Genomic DNA, 27,317 nt, shown 5'->3' on the forward strand with positions numbered 1-27,317 from the left:
AAACGTGTACGAACGGGAAAGCGCACGAGCGAGCGCATTCTCCCCCGTCCCTTACCAGGTCACGCACACATGTCTGTTTTCAAACACAATCCGTTCCAGAAGGCTGTTCGAGAACTGAATGGTTCGAATTCCAAATCATGTTTTCCCATTGCAAATAATGGAAAAAATTAATCCGTTCCAAGAAATAATAACCCGCGTTTTTTAAGCATTTTTTCATTTGCGCATTTCTGTCCGATCGCGCAGGGAGCTTAATTTTGGCCAATCGCGCACTGCAGCGCACCGCCGAACGCGCAACTACACCGCGCTGGTCGCATTATTGTGACAGAGCGGTCACTAATATTTAGAAAATATTTTTAAAGCCATAATGGACTTTCCAAAATTTAAGTGGACCTCAGTGCGCAGGGAGCTTAATTTGGTCCGATTACGGAAACGCAGCGCGTCGGGCGCTCACTGTCGCATTGCTTTAGGAGCGTCTTTGTATTTTAGGATGGCTTTAGTCAAAATCAAAGTCCGCTTTATTGTCAATTTCTTCACATGTTAAGGCACACAAAGAGATCGAAATTACGTTTCCCACCGTCCCACGGTGACTAGACACAGTACACAACACTCACAATCAAATAGCACAAAGAGTAAAAACAAACAGACAAGAGCAACGAATAAGTAATGAGAAAATAACCCAAATAAATAAACAATAAATAAATAAATAGACAAATAAGAGCAGCAAAATGGAGCAAGCGCGCTAATAGCAGACAGCCAGATCAAAGCGCAAAAGAACAGGACGTCATGCACTGCTCCTACTTGCTTCATTTGGAGGCATGATTAGAGTTGATGTTAGCTCAGAGTAACGAGAACGTAATAACAATAACGAACGGAGTCAGTTGGCATGCGTCCTCTCGGCTCATCTCGCGAGGTTCGACAACCGAATTTTGTCCGACATCCGAAGCAAAGAATATCGAATTTTAGTTCGAACACTGAATTGTTCGAGAACTGGGAGCTTCGAAAACCGAGGCTCCACTGTAGTGACAGACACTTCCTCATTCCGCACACCAAGGAAACCGCGCCGCAACCGTTCCGCACCCAGTGAGTGAGGCGTAAGGCGACGTTAAGATCAGAGACGCTGCCAGTGATGGAAACCGTTTTAAAACTCAACTATTAGACTGAATCAACCTCATATGTTGCCTGCGACAACAGAAATTTAGCTGTTCCACCAATGCTATAACTGCGCCTTTTGTTTTTAAGCTTTTTCACTGAGCTTTAATTAAGCGACATCTTTTTGGTTAACAGTTTTGCTATTCAGCAAAATTCAAGTCATTGTGAAAGAAGGTAACGTTTAAGATTCTCTGCATATCTCAACGAGACAATAAGTAAGGATAGGTTAACAGTTTTGCCATTTAACAAAAACAGTAGATTGGTGAAGGTCTGTGTGTCTGTGCACCGCTACTCACTCATTAGGGCTCTAAAAAATGTGTGGACAAAAGAAAAACTGATGTACAGGTGTAGCCTACACATTTAATTGCAAAATTGTTTTAGACTAGCCTTGGTCTTGAGTTAAATAATCTCCTGTCTTCAATGGCCAGACGCCAGGTTTGATATGAGTAAAGGCTGAATGTTTCACTGTTAATGATAAAAAAAAAAAAAAAAATGGATTACCTTGACTACATCAAAGACGCGTCATGACAACATGTGGCAGAAAACATTCAACCATTTCAGTTAGGTGTTTATTCGGTTCATTCAGGATCAGGGCAATGTACTTGTCAAACAAGTAAACTGAACAGGGAAATGGCTTTGACGTTACAGACCAGACAGATAATTCATTAAATACAACATGGCAACATTATTTTATGGGAACAGCTGCGCACAGACGATCCTGGGTGGAAGTCCTGATTAGGAGCTCTTCTTCTCCTCAAAAATTATGTTGGCAGTTGCTTTCTTGGCTGTGGACGCACACACACAAATGCAGACACGCGCACACACAGATGACTTAAGGGACACAGCACAATAAAACACACGGTTGATCCCTCTATTTTTGATAAGCAGCAAATAGTGTTTTCCTTGTTGAAATAAACGCAATGGTTAGCAAATCCACCACAGTTCAGAGGTGTATGTACCTGATAGGTTGTGGCATTCAAAGGCAGTGGATGATAAGCACTTTTATTGTGCAACCATGCCTTTTGTCTTGTCTTGTGATTTACTGCGTCTCCACAACATACGTTTCGATTAATAAGTTAACAGAATTTTACTCAGCCCTAAAAATCTGCATCAGTCGGGCACTTTATTTCGATCAATATGACTAATGAATCAATTATTTATTTAAGGGGCAAGTCTGAGCCCTAGTACTCACCCTCATCTTTGAACTTGTCAGCTGCTTCAGATGCCTTATCCTTTATGTTCTTAACTGCATCATCAATCTTGGATTCGTTCTTGAGGAAAAAGGGGCGAATGATGCGATTGTAAATCTGGACCGAACCGTTTGAAGGAGTTGGAGCCATGCACCAGACCAGGAAGGCACACTGTAAAGAAGACAGGTACAGGGATGAGAATGGAAAATGTGAAAAAACAATGAAAAGTAGCCGGGGGTCTGGGAGACCGATGAGATATAACACACAGTTTCTCACAAAACCATGTGTGTGTGCATGCATACACACACACACACACCTTATTTTTTGGACTATAAGTCGCGGTTTTTGCGACACAGATGGTTTGATAAAGGTGTTATTTATGTTATAAGTTATATGGATAACTGTCAATGTTACGTCAGGCCTGTCCTCACCGCTTCGTTTGTCTTTATGTCACGTTAGCATACCGTATCGTTTAGCCTGTTGTTGGTCGTTCATGTCTGTTCTTGGTGATGGATTTTGTCTAAAAAATTTCCCCCAAAATGCAACTTATACTCTTTTTTTTTCACTTTATTGTGCATTTTATGACTGGTGTGACATATATACAGGAGCGACTTTTATAAAGATATATATAAAATTAAAGATTTATTCTTTAACGGTATCATGACAATAGCCTGACATTAGCTTATATGTAACATCATGTTAGTTTCTAAACCCACATGCTTGTAAAAGTAAAAACGTAACTTGGTGGTTTTTGTTTCGATGTGCTCCTTAATGTTCATAGCGCCTTGACAGAGAATACACAAAACCTTCCCCGGGACATCAACTTTACGGATATGTTCCGTCAGTAACATGGTTACGGACTGTGTTCGAGTTGTACGATAACGCTGCTCTCGAGCCATGCCCATCTGAAGCAGTTCTTGATCCCGTTTGACTTGCCTATTTCCCAGGCACGATCCTCATCTTTTTTCTCCCAAACTTTCACCATGCTGGCGAAAACTTTTGCTGAGTAGGTCCTAAATAACTCGTCTACAAGTGATGAAAACTCCATCGCAAATTCACATTGTGGCGGTGTAGAAACACTTAGTTCTCCGCGTAAGTTAACAAGTGGAAATGATGTGACGAAAGTAGTGCCAAACTGCTGCCAATGAGTTAGGTTTACAGAGGCAAGCCGATTTCCATACTCACAGCTTATCTTGCCTTGAGATGTGCCAAAAGATGCCGTCGCGGCGGGCGGGCGAATGCTCACGAGTTGACGAGGCTAACGTTGCCCTGCAGGTACCGTGTCATAAAACTGCTCACGACATGAAGCTCCCTTAAACTCCAATTTTAACAAGTTTAGTTTGATAGTATAATAGTTCAAATATGTTTGTACCGTAATTTTCGGACTATTGGTCGCTCCGGAGTACAAGTCGCACCACCCATAAAATGCACAATAACGTGAAAAAAAACATATATAAGTCGCTCCGGAGTATAAGTCGCACTTTTGGGGCAAATGTATTTGTCAAAATCCAACACCAAAAACAGACACGAACCAGCAACAACAGGCTAAACGATACGGTATGCTAACGTGACATACACAAACGAGAGGCTGAAAACGGGCCTAACGTAACATTCAGAGTAATTCAAATGATTATTACATAAATAACACGTTTATCAAACCATCTGTGTCACTCTAAATCATAAAATACATCGATCGTGTAAACAATGCCGCGTACGCGCGCCGTCGGACTCGTGATTTGCATGTCTAATTATTCCACAGACCCATATAACGACATACAAAATATATTTCAAATAACTATAATATAGCAACAATATTACCAAACCATCTGTCACCCCAAATTATAAAATCCATCGATCATTGATCGTGTAAACAATGCCGCGTACGCGCGCCGTCGGACTCGTGATTTGCATGTCTAATTATTCCACAGACCCATATAACGATATATAAAGTATATTTCAAATAACTATCATATAGCAACAATATTACCAAACCATCTGTCACTCCAAATCATAAAATACATCGATCATCGATCGTGTAAACAATGCCGCGTACGCGCGCCGTCGGACTTGCCGTGATTTGCATGTCTGGCGTGATGTGTGCTCGCATGCTGTCCATCACAAGCAGAGCTTGCATCCTAAATTGCATTATTGCCCCTACTGTTTTTTTTTAATTCTCTTCACCAGACCTGTGCTTTTTAAAAACTCAAAAAAACAGCGCTTTCCCCTCCCAGTTGTTGCGTCACGGCCAATGGTGAAATTTAAATCACCCTCCTTCAGTTTAGTTTGAAAATAACTATATTTCTTTTTCAGTTGGTTTTTTTGTTTTGTTTATTTGTTTCATGAACTTGAATATTGTGCTTTAAAGTGTAAATTGCTTTATTCGTTTTTTCAGTGTATTAAAAATAATGTGAGGTGATCAACTGTACTAGTAAGTAATGTGTTAATGATCAAGTACATTTTTTTGAAAAAAAAAACACATATAAGTCGCTCCTGAGTATAAGTCGCCCCCCCCCCCACCCAAACTATGAAAAAAAACGCGACTTATAGTCCGGTACTGCCTTGGTGCAGGTCTACACTGTCGCAGTTAAGAGGCCTTACTTCATATTTGTCCTTGGTTATTATATTCTTGGCCACCTGTTTCCATCAAACTCACCTTTGTTTCCCCTTTGTTTTGTTTTTGACAATTTTAAATCTGAAGACATCATACACAACATGGCAGGCTGCTAACAAACTACAGCCAGATTACCTTTCCGATATAGTAAAACGGGAACCACGAGAGAAAGATGTCTGCAAAGAACTCGGCCACACTGAAGAGTCCATACACCACCCAGTAAGTCAGCCATTTAGTATCATCTTCTTTGGTAGCACTTTCTATGGCCTTGATGCTGTAGAGAAAACACACGGTACAATTGTCAGGACTTATGTTAGAAGTCACTAAATTCAGAAGAGTTGACCGTATACCTGTCTGTAGCTTTTCACTTCATCGTTGAATGTTTATAATACTGTATTAAATTTGACTACTAATAATAATAGAAAATAATAAAATAATAAATAATTCATAAAAATAACTTGAAATTTACATGAAATTAGACATTTTTGAAAATTAGAATATTATAAATTGTCATTTGTATATTGATGCATTTTTTTGAGACAATGATCTGCACAAACCTTCTGTCTCTAAAATAATAAGCTGTGTGGAGGAAAAAGAGAGAAACAAAACATCAGGCATTTCATCACATTTTTTTCTATTAAGCATTTGACCTGAAATTCAAGAAATGATCACCTGAAATTCAAGAAATGATTGCCAAGACATTGAGGAGGCACACTTTTAACAGACCTGGTCTGAAAGCAATACAACTTGTTTTTAGTCAGTGTTGATCGCTGTCATCCAGTTTGTTAATTATGGTTTTACAGCCCACTTCCGCCTGTAGATTGCATTTCGACGATGACTGATTTACAGATGCTGAGAGACATAATGACCTGCTGCACAGAATAATATACATGCAGGTCGCCCAAAAACTGCATCAACTTGCATGAAGAAATGAAATTATTCAACAACCTCATGATGACCAAAACTTAAACACAGGTCAATGTTTTGGTTATCTTATTCATGTATATATATTTTTAAATGGATTGATTGTATTAATTTCAAGATTTTCAACATTGATTCCCTGATCAGGTCTTATATGCTGTAACATCACTGTCAGCATTTATTGCAATTTTCAAAAATAACCATTAACAAGATAAGATGATTACATACAATCACATACCAGAAGTCTGTTTTAAATTTTGTGTTACTGTTTTTACATGTGTGAGATGAGGTGAACGATTTAACTTATTCAAGGTGGTGTGTAAAAAAGGTTCTTAAACTGGGTCATGAAGTTTATAATTGACAAACCTTCCATATATTAAACTAAACCTAACACTAAAACTAAACTGGAATGAAGCACGTTTGAATATATGTAGAAAAAAAAATGCTCTAAAACTAATTGCTTATGTGCAACCCTATTCAACATGTTATGGAAATAGGTTTGAAAATCATGCTGAGTCGTATCATGTAATACATAATAATATGATACTACCCTAGAGAAGATAAGCAGTAGAGAATGAATAGATGGGCATTTATGCTTTTGTACTTGAAGAAATGCACACATATTGTACATAATCCAACAACAGGATTAAAAATATTGAGAGGCAATTGCCTTTTTAAGGGGATTCTTCAACTGTGTCAATAACACTGTTGTGAGGGAGGGTTCACATCCTCACAGTCACACCCACACAAGTACAAAACACACACAAGGAAGGAGCTGGTGAGAGACTAAGTTTACTCAAATTATCACCACCGGCTGCTGTGGGTGTAAACTTTCCCGAGAGGAACCCACAGAAAACTTCCATCATGCTCCATATTTGACTATTTGGACTGAACAATTTTGAAAAATTATCTGATTGCGATTTGTTTCCCCCTCGCTATTGTGATTGTGATTTAAAATGTGATAATCTTTACAAGGTCCTCTTTCCATGTATTTTTAACAAACACAAAGAAAAACAATAATCTCTACTAAACTAAACAATATCAGATTTATTAGATTTTATTTATTTATTAGATTTTATTTATTCAAATAAATGTTTCGGCCTTGTGGGTTAGGATTGGGCTAAAATAAAAGCAAATGAACCTTGAAATAATATTAAATATTATGAATAATATTCTGACTCAATTGAATTGGATAACAGTGCACACAAGTCTTTCCACGCTCTCAAAAATTAACTTTGCTCAACACATAAGAGTACATAAGACAAGCAACAATTTTTAGTAGATATTGCTAAAAAAAAAAATATCCTTAGATAAATCTAGTGCAGTGTTTGTCAACCTTTTTTCATTCACGGCACACCTTTTCATTGGAAAAAATCTCGAGGCACACCAACAAAAATCTGTTCAAACGTAGCCACCTATATTAACAATATAGTCATTCTTATCAAAGTGCCTTGAATAGGAATCAACTTAAAAACCGTATTTTATCATCTTTTATATTTCTTCTTTCAAAAAAAATGTGCACTTAAAGTCCAATAATATTTGGGAAAGATTTCACTGATACAATATGAAAAAGTTGCATGTACAAAATGTCGAATAGAAAATGCTCTAGACCCTGCAGACATTTTCTTGGCCCTCGGTGTCACTAAAAGACTAGCGTTTTGCGAACGAAGGTTACGAGACGGAACATAAGGAACAACTAGGTCGACGAGATATGAAGGCGCTAAGCCATGCAATGATTTATAGGTTAATAGAAGAACCTTGAAATCACATCTTAAATGGACCGGGAGCCAGTGTAAGTTGGCTAATATTGGGGTAATGTGATCAAATTTTCTTGTCCGTGAGAGCAGCCTTGCAGCAGCATTTTGTACTAACTGTAGACTTTTGATGCTGGACTTGGAAAGACCAGAGAATAATGCATTACAGTAGTCCAGGCGCGACGTGATAAACGCATGCATTATAATAATTAATAATAATAATAATTTCCGCATCACCAATCGAGAGGATTGGGCGAATCTTAGCAATATTACGAAGGTGAAAAAACACAATTCTGGTTATATTCTTAATGTGCTTTTGAAAGGAGAGCGTTTGGTCAAATATTACCCCGAGATTAGTTACAGTATCACTCTGAGTGATAGTACGGTTATCTATAGTTATAGAGGTTTCCTTAAATAAATGTTGATAACGAGCTGGACCAATTATCAACATCTCAGTTTTATCTGGGTTAAGACGAAGGAAGTTGAGAGACATCCATTGCTTGATCTCTGCTTGATCAAGACTACATTTCATTGAACTGCTGCTTTGAGAGTTTTGTCTGAACTTTGAAGTCATGTGAGGTGAGATTGGACTTGTTCTGTATTCAGCACACGACGAGCGATCTTAGCATTGTCTTCTGATCTTAGCATTGTCTTCTAACTATACTGGCCCAAATGTACATACTGTACTTTAGTCATACCTAGGATTTCTAGCATTAAAGGTGACAAGCTCCCTTTACACCAAAGCCAATGCGTAATTCTAAAAAGGTCAACCGGTGAAAATTGTGATGCATCTCTAGAGGTCTCTAACTTCCATTCATCTATCCATCCATTTTCTGAACCACTTCATCCTCACGAGCTGGGGGGGGGGGCGGGGTCAACCTTGCCCAGTAATGAGTTTATCATGACATCCATGGACTTAGTTTTCCCCTTGCCTGGACGCAGGTGACCAGGGCCCCCCTCTGGAGCCAGGCCTGGAGGTGGGGCTCGAAGGCAAGCGTATGGTGGCCAGGCCTTCGCCCATGGGGCCCGGCCAGGCACAGCCCGAAAAGAGAGCATGGGTTCCCCTTCCCAGGGGCTCACCCCCGGTGGGAGGGGCCAAAGTGCATTGTGAGCTGGCCGGCAGCCAAGGGCGGGGGGACCTTGGCGGTCTGATCCCCGGCTGCAGAAGCTGGCTCTTGGGACATGGAATGTCACCTCTCTGGCTGGAAAGAAGCCCGAACTGGTGTGTGAGGCAGAAAAGTTCAGACTAGACATAGTCGGACTTGCCTCCACACACAGTTTGGGTTAATAATAATAATAATAAATTATATTTAAAGTGCACTTTACATTTTTAAAAATCTCAAAGTGCTACAGAAAATGCCTTTTTAAAAAGAAATGTCTTAAGACCGTTTTTAAAAGTGTCAACTGACTGCGGTGTTCTCAAGTGGACTGGTAGCGCATTCCACAATGTGGGTGAGGGAGCAGAAAGCCCGGTCTCCCATGGAACGTAGGTTAGTTTTGGGGGCTTTGAGGAGTTAGGTGTTAGATGAGCGGGGATTCCGTGTCTGGTAAGAGTGATTAATTCCTTAAGGTAAGGGGTTGCGCTGCCATGGATGCATTGATGGGTCAGCAGAGAGATTTTATATTCAGTCAGAGAGGAAATGGAAAGCCAGTGTAGTGATCGGAGGATAGGTGTGATGTGGTCGTGTTTGCGCACTCTCATCAGGATCCTGGCGGCGCTGTTTTGGATATATTGGAGCTTTTGAAGGCTCTTCCCAGGGATCCCGATGAGAAGTGCAGTGCAGTAGTCAAGCCTGGAGGAGACAAAGGCATGGACAAGTTTTTCCGCATCCTGTAGTGACAGGGTAGGGCGGAGTTTGGCTATATTTCTATGGTGGAAGAATGATGTGTTACAGATGTGTTTGATGTGGGCCTTGTAATTGAGTGGCCCACATAAACTTAAACGGCATCCATTTTTACCCCAAAATAAATGTGCTAATGACCTACTATATCATCACATGAGCTCACAAAGCAACAAATGAAGCTTCACGCCAAGATTGGTGATGACGGTTGACAGTGGAATGTCCTGACCAGAAAAAGTGATGATTGTTGTTGGTTTATTATTATCAAAAGTCAAAGTCAAAGTCCGCTTTATTGTCAATTTCTTCACATGCCAAGGCACACAAAGAATCAAAATTACGTTTCCCACCGTCCCACGGTGACTAGACACAGTACACAACACTCACATCAAATAGCACAAAGAGTAAAAACGAACAGACAAGAGCAACGAATAAGTAATAAGCAAATAACCCAAATAAATAAACAATAAATAAATAAATAGACAAATAAGAGCAGCAAAATGGAGCAAGCGCGCTAATTTTACTGGTTCTTTTATCATAAACAAGATATTTAGGTTGAACTTTCGGCTGGTTGTTATTGGGGAGGATGTGACCTGGTGTGGAGTCACGATGACGATGGCTTCCATTTTGCATCTGTTTAATTGCAGGAAGTTTTCTCTCATCCACGCTTCTATTTCCTCCAGGCAGATGGTGAGTATGGTGGAGATTGAATTAGGTGTTTGGTCCAGTTTTATGTAGCGTTGTGTGTCTTCAGCATAGCAATGGTAAGAGAAAACATGCTTGCTGATGACACAGCATGGGTAACATGTACACAGTGAAGAAGATAGGGCCAAGTACAGATCCTTGCGGGACTCCAGAGGAAGGCCGTGATTGGGAGGAACGCCCCCCCCCCCGATCTGAACCCGAGCGGTGTTCTATAGTTAGACTTCTTTGCTTGACACGGATTGCCAATAATGAACACCGTGTTCAAACATAAGGGTGTCCATGTGTGCACCAGGAAATCCGAGGCCGCAGTTCGATGATCGACTTTGTAATTGTGTCATTGGATTTGCAGCCGCATGTTTTGGACATTTGGGTGAAGAGAGGGGCAAAGCTGTCAACTGATCACCACCTAGGGGTGGTTGGCAGAATCCCGTCAGGAAGAGCTTCAACTCCCACCTCCGGCAAAGCTTTTCCCACATCTCGGAAGGGTGGACCATGTTCCGTGCATCCATTGTTGAGGCAGCTGATCGGAGCTGTGGCCATAAGGTGATGGGTGCCTGTTGTGGCAGCAATCCCTGAACCCGCTGGTGGACACCGGCGGTAAGGGATGCCGTCAAGCTGAAGAAGGAGTCCTATCAGGCCGTTTTGACCTATGGGACTCCGGGTGTGGGAGGAACACGGCTTCGGCGGTTGCTGAGGCAAATATCCGGGCGTGGGAGGAGTTTGGCGAGGCCATGGAGAATGACTTCTGGACAGCTTCGAGAAAATTCTGGTCCACCATCCGGCATCTCAGGACGGGGAAGCAGTGCACCGTCAACACTGTTTACAGTGGAGATGGCATGCTGCTGACCTCAACTCGGGATGTTGTGAGTCGGTGGGGAGAATACTTCAAGGACCTCCTCAATTCCACCGACACACCTTCCATTGTGGAAGTAAGGCCTGGAGACTCTGAGGTGGACTCTCCAATCTCTGGGGTCGAAGTCACTGAGGCAGTTAAAAAACTCCTTGAGGGCAAGGCCCCAGTGTGGATGAGAACCGCCCGGAGTTCTTAAAGGCTCTGAATGTTGTGGGGCTGTCCTAGCTGACACGCCTCTGAGACATTGTGTGGAAATCGGGAACTGTGCCTCTGGATTGGCAGACTGGGGTGGTGGCTCCCCTCTTTAAGAAGGGGGACCGGAGGCTGTGTTCCAACTACAGAGGAATCACACTCCTCAGCCTCCCTGGTACGGTCTATTCAGGGGTGCTGGAGAGGAGGGTCTGTCGGGAGGTCGAACCTTGGATTCAGGAGGAGCAGTGTGGTTTTCGTCCTGGCTGTGGAACAGCTCTATACCCTTGGCAGGATCCTCGAGGGGGCATGGGAGTTCGCTCAACCAGTCCACATGTGTTTTGTGGACTTGGAGAATGTGTTCGACCGTGTCCCTCGGGAAGTTCTGTGGAGGGTGCTTCTGGAGTACGAGGTGCCGAGCCAACTGATAAGGGCGGTTTGGTCCCTGTATCATCAATGCCAGAATTGGGTCTGCATTTCCGGCAGTAAGTCGGATTTGTTCCCAGTGTGGGTTGGACTCCGCCAAGGTTGCCCTTTGTTTCTGTTTATAACTTTTATAGACAGAATTTCCAGGACCAGCCAAGGCATTGAGGGTCTCCGGTTTGGGGACCTCAGCATTGCATCTCTGCTTTTTGCAGACAACGTGGTGCTGTTGGCTCCTTCAAGCTGTGATCTCCAGTTCTCACTGGAGCGGTTCACAGCTTGTGTGAGAAGTGAGAAGAGGTTGGGATGAGGGTCAGCACCTCCAAATCCGAGTCCATGGTCCTCGGTCAGAAAAGGGTGGAATGTGCTCTCCAGATCAGGGATGAGATCCTGCCCCAAGTGAAGGAGTTCAAGTATCTTGGGGCAGGCTGGAGCGTGAGATCGACAGGCAGATCGGAGCGTCGGCTGTAATGTGGACTCTGTACCAGTCCGTCGTGGCGAAGAGAGAGTTGAGCCGAAAGAAAGAAAGACAGACAGACAGACAGACAGACAGACAGACAGACAGACAGACAGACAGACAGACAGACAGACAGACAGACAGACAGACAGACAGACAGACAGACAGACAGACAGACAGACAGACAGACAGACAGATAGATAGATAGATAGATAGATAGATAGATAGATAGATAGATAGATAGATAGCCCCCCTCCAATAACTGGGCAATACTTAAGAGAAAAATCCAAATTGCCCAATTATCTTTTTTTCTTATCTGATGAAATTATCCCCAAAATGCCTTTTTCATATGGCTATAAATTACCTTTGTATCGATTGTCAGTCATTTGATGAGAATGCCGTCACCCTGTAATCCTCAGTAACGTGGGCTCATTTTTTGGTTCATGTACATATGAAAAAATAGGTTCTGTCTGTCGAGTTACATGGTGGATAGGATGGTAAAAGATGGTGCATGAGTGTGAATTGGATTTGGCCCAGACGAATTGGCTAAGATGGAATTCCACATTTCAAAGCTTGACATGGAAGACCTGAAGAAGGGGGCCTGAGTAGGGGTTACTTAAAAGTTAGTTCTTCAAAATTAACTATTGTTAAATTGGTAAAGGGGAATTTGTTGGTTGAACCAGTAAACCTCCATTCCCATTCCAAATTTCACCAGAAGACGGTGCCAAAGTCAGATTGACCTAACATAGTAAATTAATAGTTTAAAAAGTCATCGATTAGATGAAGACCTGTTCTGAAGCACAGCAACACACAATTTTGGGTTATGTTATATTATTTTGTTTTGCTGTCATGTATTTTGAAACTGCTTGAATATTTTAATTTGCTAACTAGGGAAGCCCATGCTCATCGTTAGGTAATGAGAATGAGACGTGTTAATCACAGTTAGAGTAAGCTGCAATATACTTTATTTTATTCTGCTTTGCAATACTGTATAGTTAGTAGCAACTTGAGCAGCATCATAGCACTGATGTTTCATTTACACATCAATGTATTAAGAGTTGGGGTTGACAGTGATACCGTAGGTGGAAGACTGCAATCCCACGCTTGAGCTTGACCTAGAGGTCACCAGCTTGTCAAAATACATTTTGAACCTGCTTGAGTGTTGTAACCTGCTAACTAAGAGAATCCACGATCATAGTTATGATTATGTGTTAAATTGATTATTGTGAAAGTATGTGTTATTATTGTCACGATGTTTAATTAGTATCAAACATGTATGTAAGATTGATGTTCCATTTACACATGAATGTATAAATGTGAGCGAAGACAAGGAGGCGGAAAGGGTTAATGATGATACTCAGTTGAGGTCTAAACAAAATGCTGTTTGACGGAACACAAGTCGGAGAAAAAACATTTGCAAATGTCAAGTTGACGGACAGTTGACAAGATTTGGAAGTGGGAAACAGGATGAAGCATCTCTGAGAAAATTGTTACTTCCGTGAGGACATGGTCATCTTATCTGGTTGAATCCGGTTGAGACCAGCCGAGATGCAGGTGCAGTCTATTCTGGAAGCATTTGGGTCATCTGAGGCCAATGTAAGACGTCATGGAAAAAAACTGGTACGTGACCAAGCAGGCATAGTACCTACCCACGAACTGGACTGGTATAAAAGGTTCGTTCGGACAAAAAGTAGCGGTGGGTCCTCCATCGGGGCTCGGCCCCTGCGGCTACTGCCGTGGGTCAAGAACGCCGATTAGACAAAGATAGATTTCATTCTTTCTGACATTAACCCATCATCATCATCGGTTTAAAGCCTGCTTTCCTGGGTCCGTTAAAATGAATTTATACTATCTTCAAATTGGACTTAGTCAAATTTTAAGCTTAAAGACAGGCTAGGAGATGCAGACCTCAGTGGAGGAGAGAGAAGTCATTTTTAGGGCGTCGTGATCTAAATTCTTTAGGCCAGCCGGTTCTTTTAAACAGAATTCGGATTTTGGAACAAGGACAACTGATCACTCGACTTTTCCACCAAACAGCATTTTAGACCTCGAGCATCTAACTCTTTTTTTCTATATTTTTGAGTTTTCAATCGAGAGAACTTTGAGACTGAATAATTTTTGCTCTATTGAGAATGGTGAGTGGAAATTATTGTTAGTTGTTCGAACAATTGAAACTTATAATTCTCTTTCTTGGTTATTCATTAAATTTCTACTTTATAATCATTTAATTTCAATTAATGATTATTATGATCTTTTATGCTTTAAATATCTTTTGTTTCTCTGTCATAGTCATACTTTAAACCGTTCAGTTCTTTTTTTTTAAATGAAGACAGCTTTAATCTTTGACATCAGGGAGTGTCAGAATCTGGTTCGAAACCGTTAACTTGAGCTCAGCTAGTGTGGGTGCACGCTAGTGAAAATAAACGAGTTCCTGCGGTCTTAAAGACAGCTAAACTATTCCGAGCGGAAAAACAAAAGCAACAATCTTGATAGAAAAGGAGAGCCGCTGAAACGGCCGCGATCGAGGAAATCCTGGGTCTCGACAAAGTAGTTACTCAACCCTCTGGTTTCTTTGATTTCAGCGGGACTGGCGTCCGGAAATGACAGAATTAATCGAACAATAGATTGGTTATCTGAACAGCGGTTAGACTCGGAACGAATCTTCTTCCAATTCATCTTTGGATTTCTCGTCTCCCCTACATACTGCGTTACTGCAGAGGGGCTAAAGTACAGAATTTTACCCATTAAGAGTGACCGGAGAGCCGGTCACTTACATAAGATAAGTGCACGATTGACAGTCTTAAAAGTTGGAGTTTGAATAAGCGACTAGCATTTTTGTGGTTTTCTGCTTTTCGGCTTTTTCACGCCACCATAAACCGGAAACATAACATTGTGGAAAATAAAACTAGGCTATTGCGGTTTCACTTGGCAATATCTTTATACATCTGGATTACCGTAATTTTCGGACCATAAATAGCTTGGAGTATAAATCGCAGCAGCCATAAAATGCACAATAACGTGAAAAAAAACATATTTAAGTCGCTCCGGAGTATAATTCACACTTTGGGGGCAAATGTATATGTCAAAATCCAACACCAAGAACAGACATGAACCAGCAACAACAGGCTCAACAATACGGTATGCTAACGTGGCAAATACACAAACGAGGAGCTGAGAACGGGCCTGACGTAACATTCAGAGTTCAAAGTCAAAGTCACCTTTATTGTCAATTTCTTCACATGTTAAGACACACAAAGAGATCAAAATTACGTTTCCCACCGTCCCACGGTGACTAGACACAGTACACAACACATACAAGCAAATAGCACAAAGAGTAGAAACGAATAGACAAGAGCAATGAATAAGTAATAAGCAAATAGTCGAAATAAATAAACAATAAATAAATAGATAAATAAAAGGAGCAAAGTGGAGCAAGCGTGCATACAGCAGACAGCCAGAATACAGCGCAAAAGAACAGGACGTTATGCAGCCGAGGGTGGAGGGGGGAGAGAATTCAGGATCCTGACAGCTTGGAGTATGAAGCTGTTGACGAGTCTGGTGGTGCGGGAGCGCAGGCATCTGTACCTCTTCCCAGAGGGCAGACGATCAAACAAAGAGTGAGCGGGGTGACTCACATCACACACAATCGCGGTCGCCTTGCCGGTGAGACGGGAGGTGTAAATGTCCTTCAGGGAGGGGAGCGGAGCCCCAACGATCTTACTAGCAGTGTTCACTATGCGTTGCAGAGCCTTCATGTTGTATTCAGTGCAGCCACCACCCCACACAGCGATACAACTGGAGAGGACGCTCTCAATGGTGCCACGGTAGAATGTGGTCATGATGGCAGGAGGAGCACTTGCTCGCATGAGTTTTGGCAGAAAGTACAGGCGGCGCTGAGCCTTCTTCGCCAGCGACGCAGCATTGGTGGTCCAGGAGAGGTCCTCACTGATGTGCACCCCCAGGAATCGGGTGCTGCTCACTCTCTCCACCACAGCACCGTCAATGGTCAGCTGCAGGTGTTGGGCATGACCCTTCCGGAAGTCAACAACAATCGCCTTGGTCTTGCTGACGTTCAGCAGGAGGTTGTTGTCCCTGCACCACGTGGCCAGAAGGTCGACCTCTGACCTGTATTGGGTCTCGTCGCCCCCGGTGATGAGACCCACCACAGTCGTGTAGTCGGCATATTTCAGCACACCGTTGCTGCTGTAGGTTGCGGTGCAGTCATGCGCCAGCAGGGTGAAGAGCACCGGACTGAGCACGCAGCCTTGAGGGGTCCCCGTGCTCAGCGTGATGCTGCCAGAGAGTGTCGCCAACACGCACTACCTGAGGCCTCTCACAGAGGAAGTCCAGTAGCCAGTTGCAAATGTAGGTACTGAGGCCCAGCTGGTCGAGTTTGCAGATGAGACGCTGTGGAACAATGGTGTTGAATGCAGAATTGAAGTCCACAAACGGCTCTCCAGGTGGGTGAGGGCAGAGTGGAGGGCAGAGCAGTTATTCAAATAAGTATTACATAAATAACACGTTTATCAAACCATCTGTGTCACTCCAATTCATTAAATCCATCGATCGTCCTTTATGTAAACAATGCCGCGTATGCGCCGCATATGCGCCACACCGCTGACGTCGGACTCGTTGTAAGTTGCATTTCTAATTATTCCACAGACCCATATAACGATATATAACGTATATTTCAAATAACTATCATATAACAATAATATCAAACCATCTGTGTCACTCCTAATCATTAAATACATTGATCAAATTCCTCGTCCTTTGTGTCAACAACGCTGCGCACGCGCCGCACAGATCTAGTATATAACGATATTGTAGCGTTAACAAAGTACCAAGAAAGACGTGGGTTTAGTAAACGGCTCTTTATTTAACAAAACAACAGTTCAACGAGCCAACAACTACTGAACTGCAACGATAAAAAGGAAGCTATAAGTTGCTACACGAAATAAAATATATCAAATAACGATAACATAAATACGTTTTTCAAACCTTGTGTCACTCCAAATCATTAAATCCTTCAAATGTGGGGCCTTTCGTCATCTTCATCATCCCGTGATCGAATCCTTTGTCCTTTATGTAAACAACCGCTGCGCGGCGCCGGTGACGTCACTTGCAGTTCAAATGACAGTGATCCCTTGCTACATCGCGGTTCGTTTATCGCGGTTTCACTACATCGCGGATTTTTGAATTTTGCAAATTTTTAAAAAAAATCACATAAGTCGCTTCTGAGTATAAGCCTAACCCTAACCCTAACCCCACCCAAACTATGAAAAAAACGCGACTTATCGTCCGAAAGTTAAAGTCCCCCCCCCCCCCCCCCCCAAAGTCCCAATGATCATCGTCACACACACATCTGGGTGTGGTGAAATATTCCTCTGCATTTAACCCATCCCCATGTGATTTTGATCCATCCCCTGGGGGAGAGGGGAGCAGTGAGCAGCAGTGGTGCCGCGCTCGGGAATCATTTGGTGATCTAAGTTAGTATTTTGTACGGTATTTTTGTTGTACTATGAACTTTGATAATTAAGGAAATTAAAAAACAGGGCATTTTTCACCAAGTACCGATAATGAGAAAATTTACATGTACCGCTGTACTTCTAACTTAATATTATTATTAATATTTAATATATAATTATTAATATATTATTTGAAGAAAATGTTTATTTTTATATTAAATAAAGATTATCTGAAGGAAAATGTAGACGAGCTCTTAGAAAGCTTTTTGCCATTTTTCCCTTTCTTACACTTATATGATTTTGAAAACTCCTCTTTTCTCAATCTGATTTTGACGGGTGCTTTTTGTGTGCAAGTAATAGTAGCTTGGGTAGACCTTTAAATTATGGGTTTGGAGATCCAGTATATAATTGACAATTGTAACTCAAAAATGCATGCTCCAAATTTATATTTTATACACTATATGCACTAGGCTCCTGTTATTCCTGCGCCAAAATTAGGGATCACCTCTTCCAAAGTCAACCAGTCACAACCATATAACATTGGCACCTCTCGTGAAATGTACCCATTGATGTAATATCCGGAAGTCATCCAAAGGTTCACACATCTTATCAAGCAAAACCTATTCAGCATATAAAACAACTCAAGAAAATAACATGTACCGTAATTTTCGAACTATTAGTCGCTCCGGAGTATAAGTCTTACCACCCATAAAATGCCCAATAACGCGAAAAAAAACCATATATAAGTCGCTCCGGAGTATAAATCGCACTTTTGGGGCAAATGTATTTGTCATAATCCAACACCAAAAACAGACACGAACCAGCAACAGGCTAAACGATACGGTATGCTAACGTGACTTACACAAACGAGTGGCTGAGAACGGGCCTAACGTAACATTCAGAGTTATTCAAATGATTATTACATAAATAACACGTTTATCAAACCATCTGTGTCACTCCAAATCATAAAATACATCGATCATCGATCGTGTAAACAATGCCGCGTACGCGCGCCGTCGGACTCGTGATTTGCATGTCTAATTATCCCACAGACCCATATAACGATATATAAAATATATTTCAAATAACTATCATATAGCAACAATATTATCAAACCATCTGTCACTCCAAATCATAAAATACATCGATCATCGATCGTGTAAACAATGCCGCGTACGCGCGCCGTCGGACTCGTGATTTGCATGTCTAATTATTCCACAGACCCATATAACAATATACAAAGTATATTTCAAATAACTATCATATAGCAACATTACCAAACCATCTGTCACTCCAAATCATAAAATCCATCGATCATTGATCGTGTAAACAATGCCGCGTACGCGCGCCGTCGGACTCGTGATTTGCATGTCTAATTATTCCACAGACCCATATAACGATATATAAAGTATATTTCAAATAACTATCATATAGCAACAATATTACCAAACCATCTGTCACTCCAAATCATAATATACATCGATCATCGATCGTGTAAACAATGCCGCGTACGCGCGCCGTCGGACTTGTGATTTGCATGTCTGGCGTGATGTGTGCTCGCATGCTGTCCATCAAAAGCAGAGCTTGCATCCTAAATTGCATTGCTGCCCCTACTGGTTTTTTTTTTTTTAAATCACCACACTAAATTCTCTTCACCAGACGTGTGCTTTTTAAAATCTCAAAGAAAACAGCGCTTTCCCCTCCCAGTTGTTGCGTCACGGCCAATGGTGAAATTTAAATCACCCTCGTTCAGTTTAGTTTGAAAATAACTATATTTCTTTTTCAGTTTTTTGTTTTCGTTTTGTTTATTTGTTATTTCCCCCTCCGTGAGTCGTCACCTTATCGTGGTGGAGGGGTTTGCGTGCCCTTATGATCCTAGACAACATGGCTGGGGCTTCATGCCCCTGGTAGGGTCACCCATGGCAAAAGGGTCCTAGGTGAGGGGCCAGACAAAGCACGGCTCAGAAGACCCCTTATGATGAAAAAGATATATGGATTTCGTTTTCCCTCGCCCGGACGCGGGTCACCGGGGCCGCTCTCTGGAGCCAGGCCTGGAGGTGGGGCTCGAAGGAGAGCGCCTGGTGGCCGGGCCTTCGCTCATGGGGTCCGGTCGGGCATAGCCCGAAAAGAAGACGTGGGTCCCCCTTCCAATGGGCTCACCACCTATAGGAGGGGCCAAAGGGGTCGGGTGCATAGTGAGCTGGGCGGCGGGCAAAGGCGGGGACCTTGGCGGTCCGATCCCCGGCTGCAGAGGCTGGCTCTAGGGACATGGAATGTCACCTCTCTGGCTGGAAAGGTCTGGTACAAGCCCTCTCGAGAGGGGCTGGACTCTCTTCCACTCTGGAGTTGCCCACGGTGAGAGGCGTCGAGCAGGTGTTGGCATACTTATTGCCCCCCGGCTGGGCGCCTGCACATTGGAGTTCACCCCGGTGAGCGAGAGGGTAGCCTCCCTCCGCCTTCGGGTGGGGGGACGGGTCCTGACTGTTGTTTGTGTCTATGCACCGAACGGCAGCTCAGAGTACCCACCCTTCTTAGAGTCCCTGGAGGAAGTGCTGGAGAGCGCTCCTTCTGGGGACTCCATCGTTCTACTGGGTGACTTCAATGCTCACGTGGGCAATGACAGTGAGACCTGGAAGGGCGTGATTGGGAGGAACGGCCCCCCCGATCTGAACCCGAGCGGTGTTCTATTATTGGACTTCTGTGCTCGACACGGATTTTCTATAATGAACACCATGTTCAAGCATAAGGGTGTCCATGTGTGGCACTTGGCACCAGGACACCCTAGGCCACAGTTCGTTGATCGACCTTGTAGTCGTGTCATCGGATTTGCGGCCGCATGTTTTGGACACTCGGGTAAAGAGAGGGACGGAGCTGTCAAGTGATCACCACCTGGTGGTGGGTTGGCTCCGATGGTGGGGGAAGATGCCGGTCCGACCGGGCAGACCCAAACGCTCTGTGAGGGTCTGCTGGGAACGTCTGGCAGAATCCCGTCAGGAGGAGCTTCAACTCCCACCTCCGGCAGAGCTTTTCCCACGTCCCGGGGGAGGCGGGGGACATTGAGTCCGAGTGGACCTTGTTCCGCGCCTCCATTGTTGAGGCAGCCGACCGGAGCTGTGGCCATAAGGTTGTTGGTGCCTGTCGTGGCGGCAATCCCCGAACCCGCTGGTGGACACCGGCGGTAAGGGATGCCGTCAAGCTGAAGAAGGAGTCCTATAAGGTCTTTTTGGCCTGCGGGACTACGGCGGCAGCTGACAGGTACCGGATGGCCAAGCGGAATGCGGCTTCGGCGGTTGCTGAGGCAAAAACTCGGGCGTGGGAGGAGTTTGGCGAGGCCATGGAGAATGACTTCCGGACGGCTTCGAGGACATTCTGGTCTACCATCCGGCGTCTCAGGAAGGGGAAGCAGTGCACGGTCAACACTGTTTACAGTGGAGATGGTGTGCTGCTGACCTCGACTCGGGATGTCGTGAGTAGGTGGGGGGAATACTTCGAAGACCTCCTCAATTCCACCAACACGCCTTCCTTTGTGGAAGCAGGGAAGCTGGCCTGTTCCAATTACAGGGGAATCACACTCCTCAGCCTCCCTGGTAAGGTCTATTCAGGGGTGCTGGAGAGGAGGATCTGTCGGGAGGTCGAACCTCGGATTCAGGAGGAGCAGTGTGGCTTTCGTCCTGGCCGTGGAACAGTGGACCAGCTCTACACCCTCGGCAGGATCCTCGAGGGTTCATGGGAGTTCGCCCATCCAGTCCACATGTGTTTTGTGGACTTGGAGAAGGCGTTCAACCGTGTCCCTCGGGAGGTTCTGTGAAGGGTGCTTCGGGAGTACGGGGTGACGAGCCACTGGATGTGTTGTCCTCGGTCGGACAACACATCCAGTCCACATGTGCTTTGTGGATTTGGAGAAGGCGTTCGACCGTGTCCCTTGGGATGTTCTCTGGAGGGTGCTTCGGGAGTACGGGGTGCCGAGCCAACTGATAAGGGCGGTTCGGTCCCTGTATCACCGATGCCAGAGTTTGGTCCGCATTTCCGGCAGTAAGTCGGATTCGTTCCCAGTGAGGGTTGGACTCCGCCAAGGCTGCCCTTTGTCACCGATTCTGTTCATAAATTTTATGGACAGAATTTCTAGGCGCAGCCGAGGCGTTGAGGGGGTCCGGTTTGGGGACCTCAGCATCGCGTCACTGCTTTTTGCAGATGACGTGGTGCTGTTGGCTTCTTCAGTCCGTGATCTCCAGCTCTCACTGGAGCGGTTCGCAGGCGAGTGTGAAGCGGTCGGGATGAGGGTCAGCACCTCCAAATCCGAGTCCATGGTCCTCGGTCGGAAAAGGGTGGAATGCCCTCTCCGGATCGGGGATGAGATCCTGCCCCAAGAGGAGGAGTTCAAGTATCTTGGGGTCTTGTTCACGAGTGAGGGCAGGATGGAGCGTGAGATCGACAGGCGGATCGGTGCAGCGTCGGCAATAATGCGGACTCTGTACCGCTCCATCGTGGTGAAGAGAGAGCTGAGCCAAATGGCAAAGCTCTCGATTTACCGGTCGATCTACGCTCCTACCCTCACCTATGGTCACGAGCTATGGGTCGTGACCGAAAGAACGAGGTCCAGGATACAAGCGGCTGAAATGAGTTTCCACCGCAGGATGTCCGGGCTCTCCCTTAGAGATAGGGTGAGAAGCTCGGTCATCCGGGAGAGACTCGGAGTAGAGCCGCTGCTCCTCCACGTTGAGAGGAGCCAGATGAGGTGGCTCGGGCATCTCATCAGGATGCCTCCTGGACGCCTCCCCGTGGAGGTGTTCCGGGCATGTCCCACCGGTAGGAGACCCCGGGGACGACCCAGGACGCGCTGGAGAGACTACGTCTCTCGGCTGGCCTGGGAACGCCTTGGGATCCCCCGGGATGAGCTGGAGGAAGTGGCTGGGGAGAGGGAGGTCTGGGAGTCCCTCCTAAAGCTGCTGCCCCCGCGACCCGACCCCGGATAAGCGGAAGATGAAGGTTTATTTGTTTCATGAACTTGAATATTGTGCTTTAAAGTGTGAATTGCTTTATTTGTTTTTTCAGTGTATTAAAAATAATATGTGAGGTGATCAACTGTACTAGTAAGTGTTAATGATCAAGTAAATTTTTTTGAAAAAAAAAAAAAACATATAAGTCGCTCCTGAGTATAAGTTGCCCCCCCACCCAAACTATGAAACAAACCGCGACTTATAGTCCGAAAATTACGGTATGTGCTTTTCCATTTGACACCTAGCCTTGATGTGCATTTTTGTGATGCCACTACAGAACTATATCAGTGATGACAGAGGAAAAAAATGGATGACTTAACAGTTTAACAGTCTGCACAGTTCAAAAATGTGTGGCCATTAAAGTGTATTTGTTTATGTGCATATGTGTTTGTTTGTTTCAGTTTTTTCTAAATCATTTTTAAGATTCTAGTGATTGTAGTAATGTTGAATTATCAGAAACTTAACATGCAGAATGTTGTCTGAAATACTGTTTAGACAGTTGGGTTACTGGTTTTTTACTTGTCAAAACCCATCTTGGGTGCAATTGCGCAATTTGTTAAGTGGTGTTTGGGATATTGTGTTGCGTCACAAGACATGGATGACGTCATAGTGTGTATTCACAATTCGTGATTACTAAATTGTATAAAGTGACGGGTTAAAACTACTCTGAGAAATGTGGTAGGTACTGACAGGATACTTGATTGCAGTGCAGACAAAAATAAATAGGATATACGCCACAGATGTTAAGTTTAGAACAGAGAGGTTAGTGTATGCGTGTACTAGTGTGTCAATGGGTGTGGTCCCTCCTTGATGTTGCCCGGTTCACTTACGATATGTAAGCTGGGTAAAGAAAGCCGATGAGGTTACACAGCAAGGAAGCTCCATAGCCAATGACCAAGTACACTGCGATGATGCCAACGATAGCTGGAACAAAGCAACACTGCTGTTTAACACAAATAACCAACATATAATCCGCGTTGAGCTTTAAATGTCTCGATTTAGAAACGTATTTAAACACAGTGAAACATAAGCTACCATTCAACGACGGGATCAAAATGTCATAACAGCCCAAATTCCGCTGACTCGCCAATGCAGTCTTTTTCCATTCCTCTCTTTCTATCAACACTCACCGAGAGCGATATACGTCCTGCTAACCCCGGTCTTTGCTTCGACTTTAGCAAGGGCATCAGTCAGGAGGTTCTTCTCATGGAGGAACTTCTCAAATCTTTCTTTAAGTGCCTGTGCCATGGCTGGTCTCTCTTACGGAACGAGGATGAATTAGGAAGTTGTTCTATCGGAAACTGCGACGTTTGTGAAACTGAACACTCCCGTAAATTGCAAGGTATCAAAGTGCATAGCTTTTCCGGTAGATTCTTCAAAATAAAATCTCAGTTTTGTTTCAGAATATTTCATTCATTCATTCATTTTCTGAACCGCTTTGTCCCCACGGGGGTCGCGGGCGTGCTGGAGCCTATCCCAGCCGTCATCGGGCAGTAGGCGGGGGACACCCTGAATCGGTTGCCAGCCAATCGCAGGGCACACAGAGACGAACAACCATCCGCACTCGCACCTAGGGACAATTTAGAGTCTTAAATCGGCCTATCCAAGCATGTTTTTGGGATGTGGGAGGAAACCGGAGTGCCCGGAGAAAAGTGCTCGGGGAGTGCTCGGGGAGAACATGCAAACTCCACACAGGGAGGGCCGGAGGTGGAATCGAACCCGCACCCACCTAACTGTGAGGCGGACATGCTACCCACTGCGTCACCGAGCAGCCCTGTTTCACAATAGTGGACAATCATAAAACAATCAAAACACACCGTTAATAAATGCTAGATTATTATTGTGTGAAGGCGAAGGCCTTCACACTATTGTTATTGTACAACTTTATTATTATGCTACTTATTCCCCCCACTTTTTGATGCTTAACTCGTTCCACATACTTCAACTGATTCACTCCGTTCCACTTATTACTTATTCCAACTATTAATGACACCGTTGCTTACATTTTATTTCGTTCCAAAAATTTTCCGTTTTGACAAAATTCACAAATTTCCAGCAATTTTTTACCCATTCATTCTTAATGGCACATTCAACATTTCACATTTACGTCGCTCCAGTTTGAAATTCACATCATTCAACACATTCAAATCACATTGGGGACATTCCCAAAATTGCCAAATTGAATAAATTCACGTTTTCACGTTTAAAATGTGCGCTAAATGTTGCGAAATTTCACAAAATGTTATTTTACACTTCTGATTTCTACATTTTTCAACCGATTCAACTCGTTCTAGCTTTCAGCATTCCACCCGCAAACTCCCATGAGCCTCAGCTCGCAGACTCCCATGAGCCTCAGCAAAGTGTAAACAATCGCGTTTCTCAAACGAGCTCCTATAAAATGATCGGAATTGACTAAAGTTCGATCTAACACATTGGTACTGCTTACCTACGTTTCCCTTCCGTATCAATCCGTAAATTTATTGGGAACATTAACGGAGCAGCCTATTTTTAAATGAAATAGCCTCACGGGTACAACAGCTATTCAGTGACGCCCCCTGACCACGGTTGCCGTAATGCTGGGAAGCGATGCGACCTTGTAATTTACTAGTCGTCCAAAAACGTACTGAAATATTTTGGCAGAGCACTGTGTACAACCAGTATGGATCAACAAATTCATCAATTGATTCATATATAAGGTGCACCGGACTACAAGGCGCACTGTCGGCTTTTGCAGAGCAGCAATTAGAGAAATTATGGGACTTCTCTCTGTTGACATGACGGTTGTTGCATCCTTCAGGGACTTGAGGGCTGCTATGATATCCTCAGCATTTGTGACATCAGCCTCACTGAGTGTACATAGGTCTTTCTCTGATCTTCTCACTTGTGTGGCAGTGATGGCAGGCTGCTGCTCCAAAAACCTGCTCACCATCTCAAAGCCACTATTCCATCTAGTACAGCAGTCTACCTTCAGTTTTTGCTTGGGGATGTTAAGCAGCTTCTGGTTCTCTTCAAGCTGATGTGCACCGACTGTGCTGCGGTGGAAAAAGGTGCAGATGCATTTCACTCTTTGTTAGAGTGGTGCCCACTTATTTGCAAGAGCCACACGGGAGACAGTATGCCTTTTGAACACTTGCAAATGGAGAGGTCGTTCGTCACTGTGCATACAGCGAACAAAGTCTGACTTTGGATTCTTGCAAGAGAGTATTTATTGAGAGAAAGCAGGGTGGGGGTGAGAGTGGACAGGGTGGGGGTCAACCCCTGGCCTCTCGTCAAATCATAGCAGGGGGTATTTTACGATGTTGTGTAAACAGAACAACTTAGATTGCTTCCTCTGCAGCTGGTCAATCAGTTCAAAGGATCTTAGCACTTTGTTAAAACGGGACAAGTTTGGTTAATTATTACAGGTTACATTCCAACATAAGCATAGGATCAAACTAATCTATCAACCCTAACACTCTTCCTAGCAGTCAGGCCACATTTGGCACCTTCAGGGCACGTTGAGCCGCAAGGTTCAGCGAGTGGGTGTAGCATTTCAGATGGCTGAAGTTACCCAGCTGGGCAATGACAACCATATTAGCTGCATTGTCTGTAACTAGAATAACTTCTTTATTTGCGATGTTCCATTCATTTATAGCACTGCTTAGAGCTCAGCCATATTAGCACCCGTGTGGCTTTCATGCTTTGCTCTTGTTTGAAGCACGTGTGCTTTCACCTCCCGCTCATCGGTTATGAAATGCACAGTTAGAGTAACAAATGACTCAGTGGCTACAGACGTCCACGCATCACATGTAACGGCGACTCGGTCTGCATTCGACAGCGATGATGTTATTTCTGCTTTAGTCTGCTTGTAGAGTGCCGGGACGGCCGTGTCGGTGAAATAGCGTCTGGATGGGATAATGTACCTCGGCTCCGTGGCCTCCATCATTCTCCGAAATCCTCAATTCTCTACAACCGAGTAGGGTTGCAAACCCATTGTAATGAATTCCGCGATGCCTTTCGTAATTCGCTTGGCCTTTTGGCTCAATTGTTCTCTGGCTGCTAGTAGCAACAGCAGCAGCCGGCTTTCCCACCTCCTCTTTAGGGTGGAATCGTGCATGTGACTTCTCATATTCATTGTGTTGCCAAAGTATTTTATTTTAGCGTGACAAATCTTGCATACAACGTAGCTTTTGTCCAATTCATTTCCTCCGTCAACATTGTAGAATACAAAATTATTCCACACGTCTGCTTTTAAATTTTTAGGAGCAGGTATCTCAGGATCAGCCATGTTTGGGGTTTTTTTCTGGAGGAGTGTACTGCGGAAGTGTGCTGAGTGTGCACTGTGCTCTCGGACCGTTCCGCATAGCGTCTCGGAGAATGCGCTTACTGTATTTTAGTTCCGCTTTACTTGGCATATTTAAATAATCGGAATTTGGATGTTTGCGAAATGTTCTCGATTCTTCCACGGCCGAATCGCGATTAATCTAAGAATCGTAAATTTCCCCCACCTCTATTGATTAGTGGATCCACTATTGAAGAACATGATGCCAGGCTAACTCAAGCTTTAGAAGCTGCCCGGTTGCATGGGTTGAAGCTAAATGCAAAAAAATGTGAATTAGGGTGAAGTGTTAACGGCAGAGGGACTCCAGGTCAGTCAGAGTAGGATAACAGCCATCAAGAACATGCCACCACTTACAGATTAAGAGGGTGTGCCACGCTTTCTGGGCATGGCAAACTATGTTGGTAGATTTGTACCTGACCTCGCATTACATACAGCCCAGAT

At 44.0% G+C, this 27,317-nt stretch overlaps 1 protein-coding gene across 2 annotated transcripts; it reads right to left on the reverse strand.

Moving 5' to 3' along the window:
- Nucleotides 1-1,704: 1,704 nt before the first annotated feature.
- On the reverse strand, nt 1,705-23,897 carry reep5 (receptor accessory protein 5). Of its 2 annotated transcripts, XM_085926350.1 has the most exons (6): nt 23,686-23,892; nt 23,386-23,479; nt 5,508-5,529; nt 5,086-5,224; nt 2,342-2,510; nt 1,705-1,934 (listed from the first exon to the last, which is right to left on the reverse strand). In XM_085926350.1, the coding sequence occupies exons 1-6, from the start codon at nt 23,740-23,742 to the stop codon at nt 1,885-1,887; spliced, it is 531 nt and encodes a 176-aa protein (XP_085782476.1). In that variant the 5' UTR covers nt 23,743-23,892; the 3' UTR covers nt 1,705-1,884. The 2 variants fall into 2 exon arrangements, with proteins under 2 accessions (XP_085782476.1, XP_085782475.1); XM_085926349.1 differs by lacking the exon at nt 5,508-5,529 and having other exon boundaries at nt 23,686-23,897.
- Between the last annotated feature and the right edge of the window lie 3,420 nt (nt 23,898-27,317).

The sequence above is a fragment of the Syngnathus leptorhynchus genome, chromosome 12 (assembly GCF_054491065.1).
Source record: "Syngnathus leptorhynchus isolate UIUO chromosome 12, UIUO_Slep, whole genome shotgun sequence".
In the NCBI taxonomy this organism is placed as follows: domain Eukaryota; kingdom Metazoa; phylum Chordata; class Actinopteri; order Syngnathiformes; family Syngnathidae; genus Syngnathus; species Syngnathus leptorhynchus.

Coding starts and splice junctions, on each gene's coding strand:
- reep5 (XM_085926349.1), bottom strand. CDS start 23,803: ATGGCACAGGCACTTAAAGAAAGATTTGAGAAGTTCCTCCATGAGAAG. Junction 23,480..23,685: donor CAGGACGTATATCGCTCTCG/GTGAGTGTTGAT, acceptor GCTTTGTTCCAG/CTATCGTTGGCATCATCGCA. Junction 2,511..5,085: donor CGTTTTACTATATCGGAAAG/GTAATCTGGCTG, acceptor TCTTCTTTACAG/TGTGCCTTCCTGGTCTGGTG.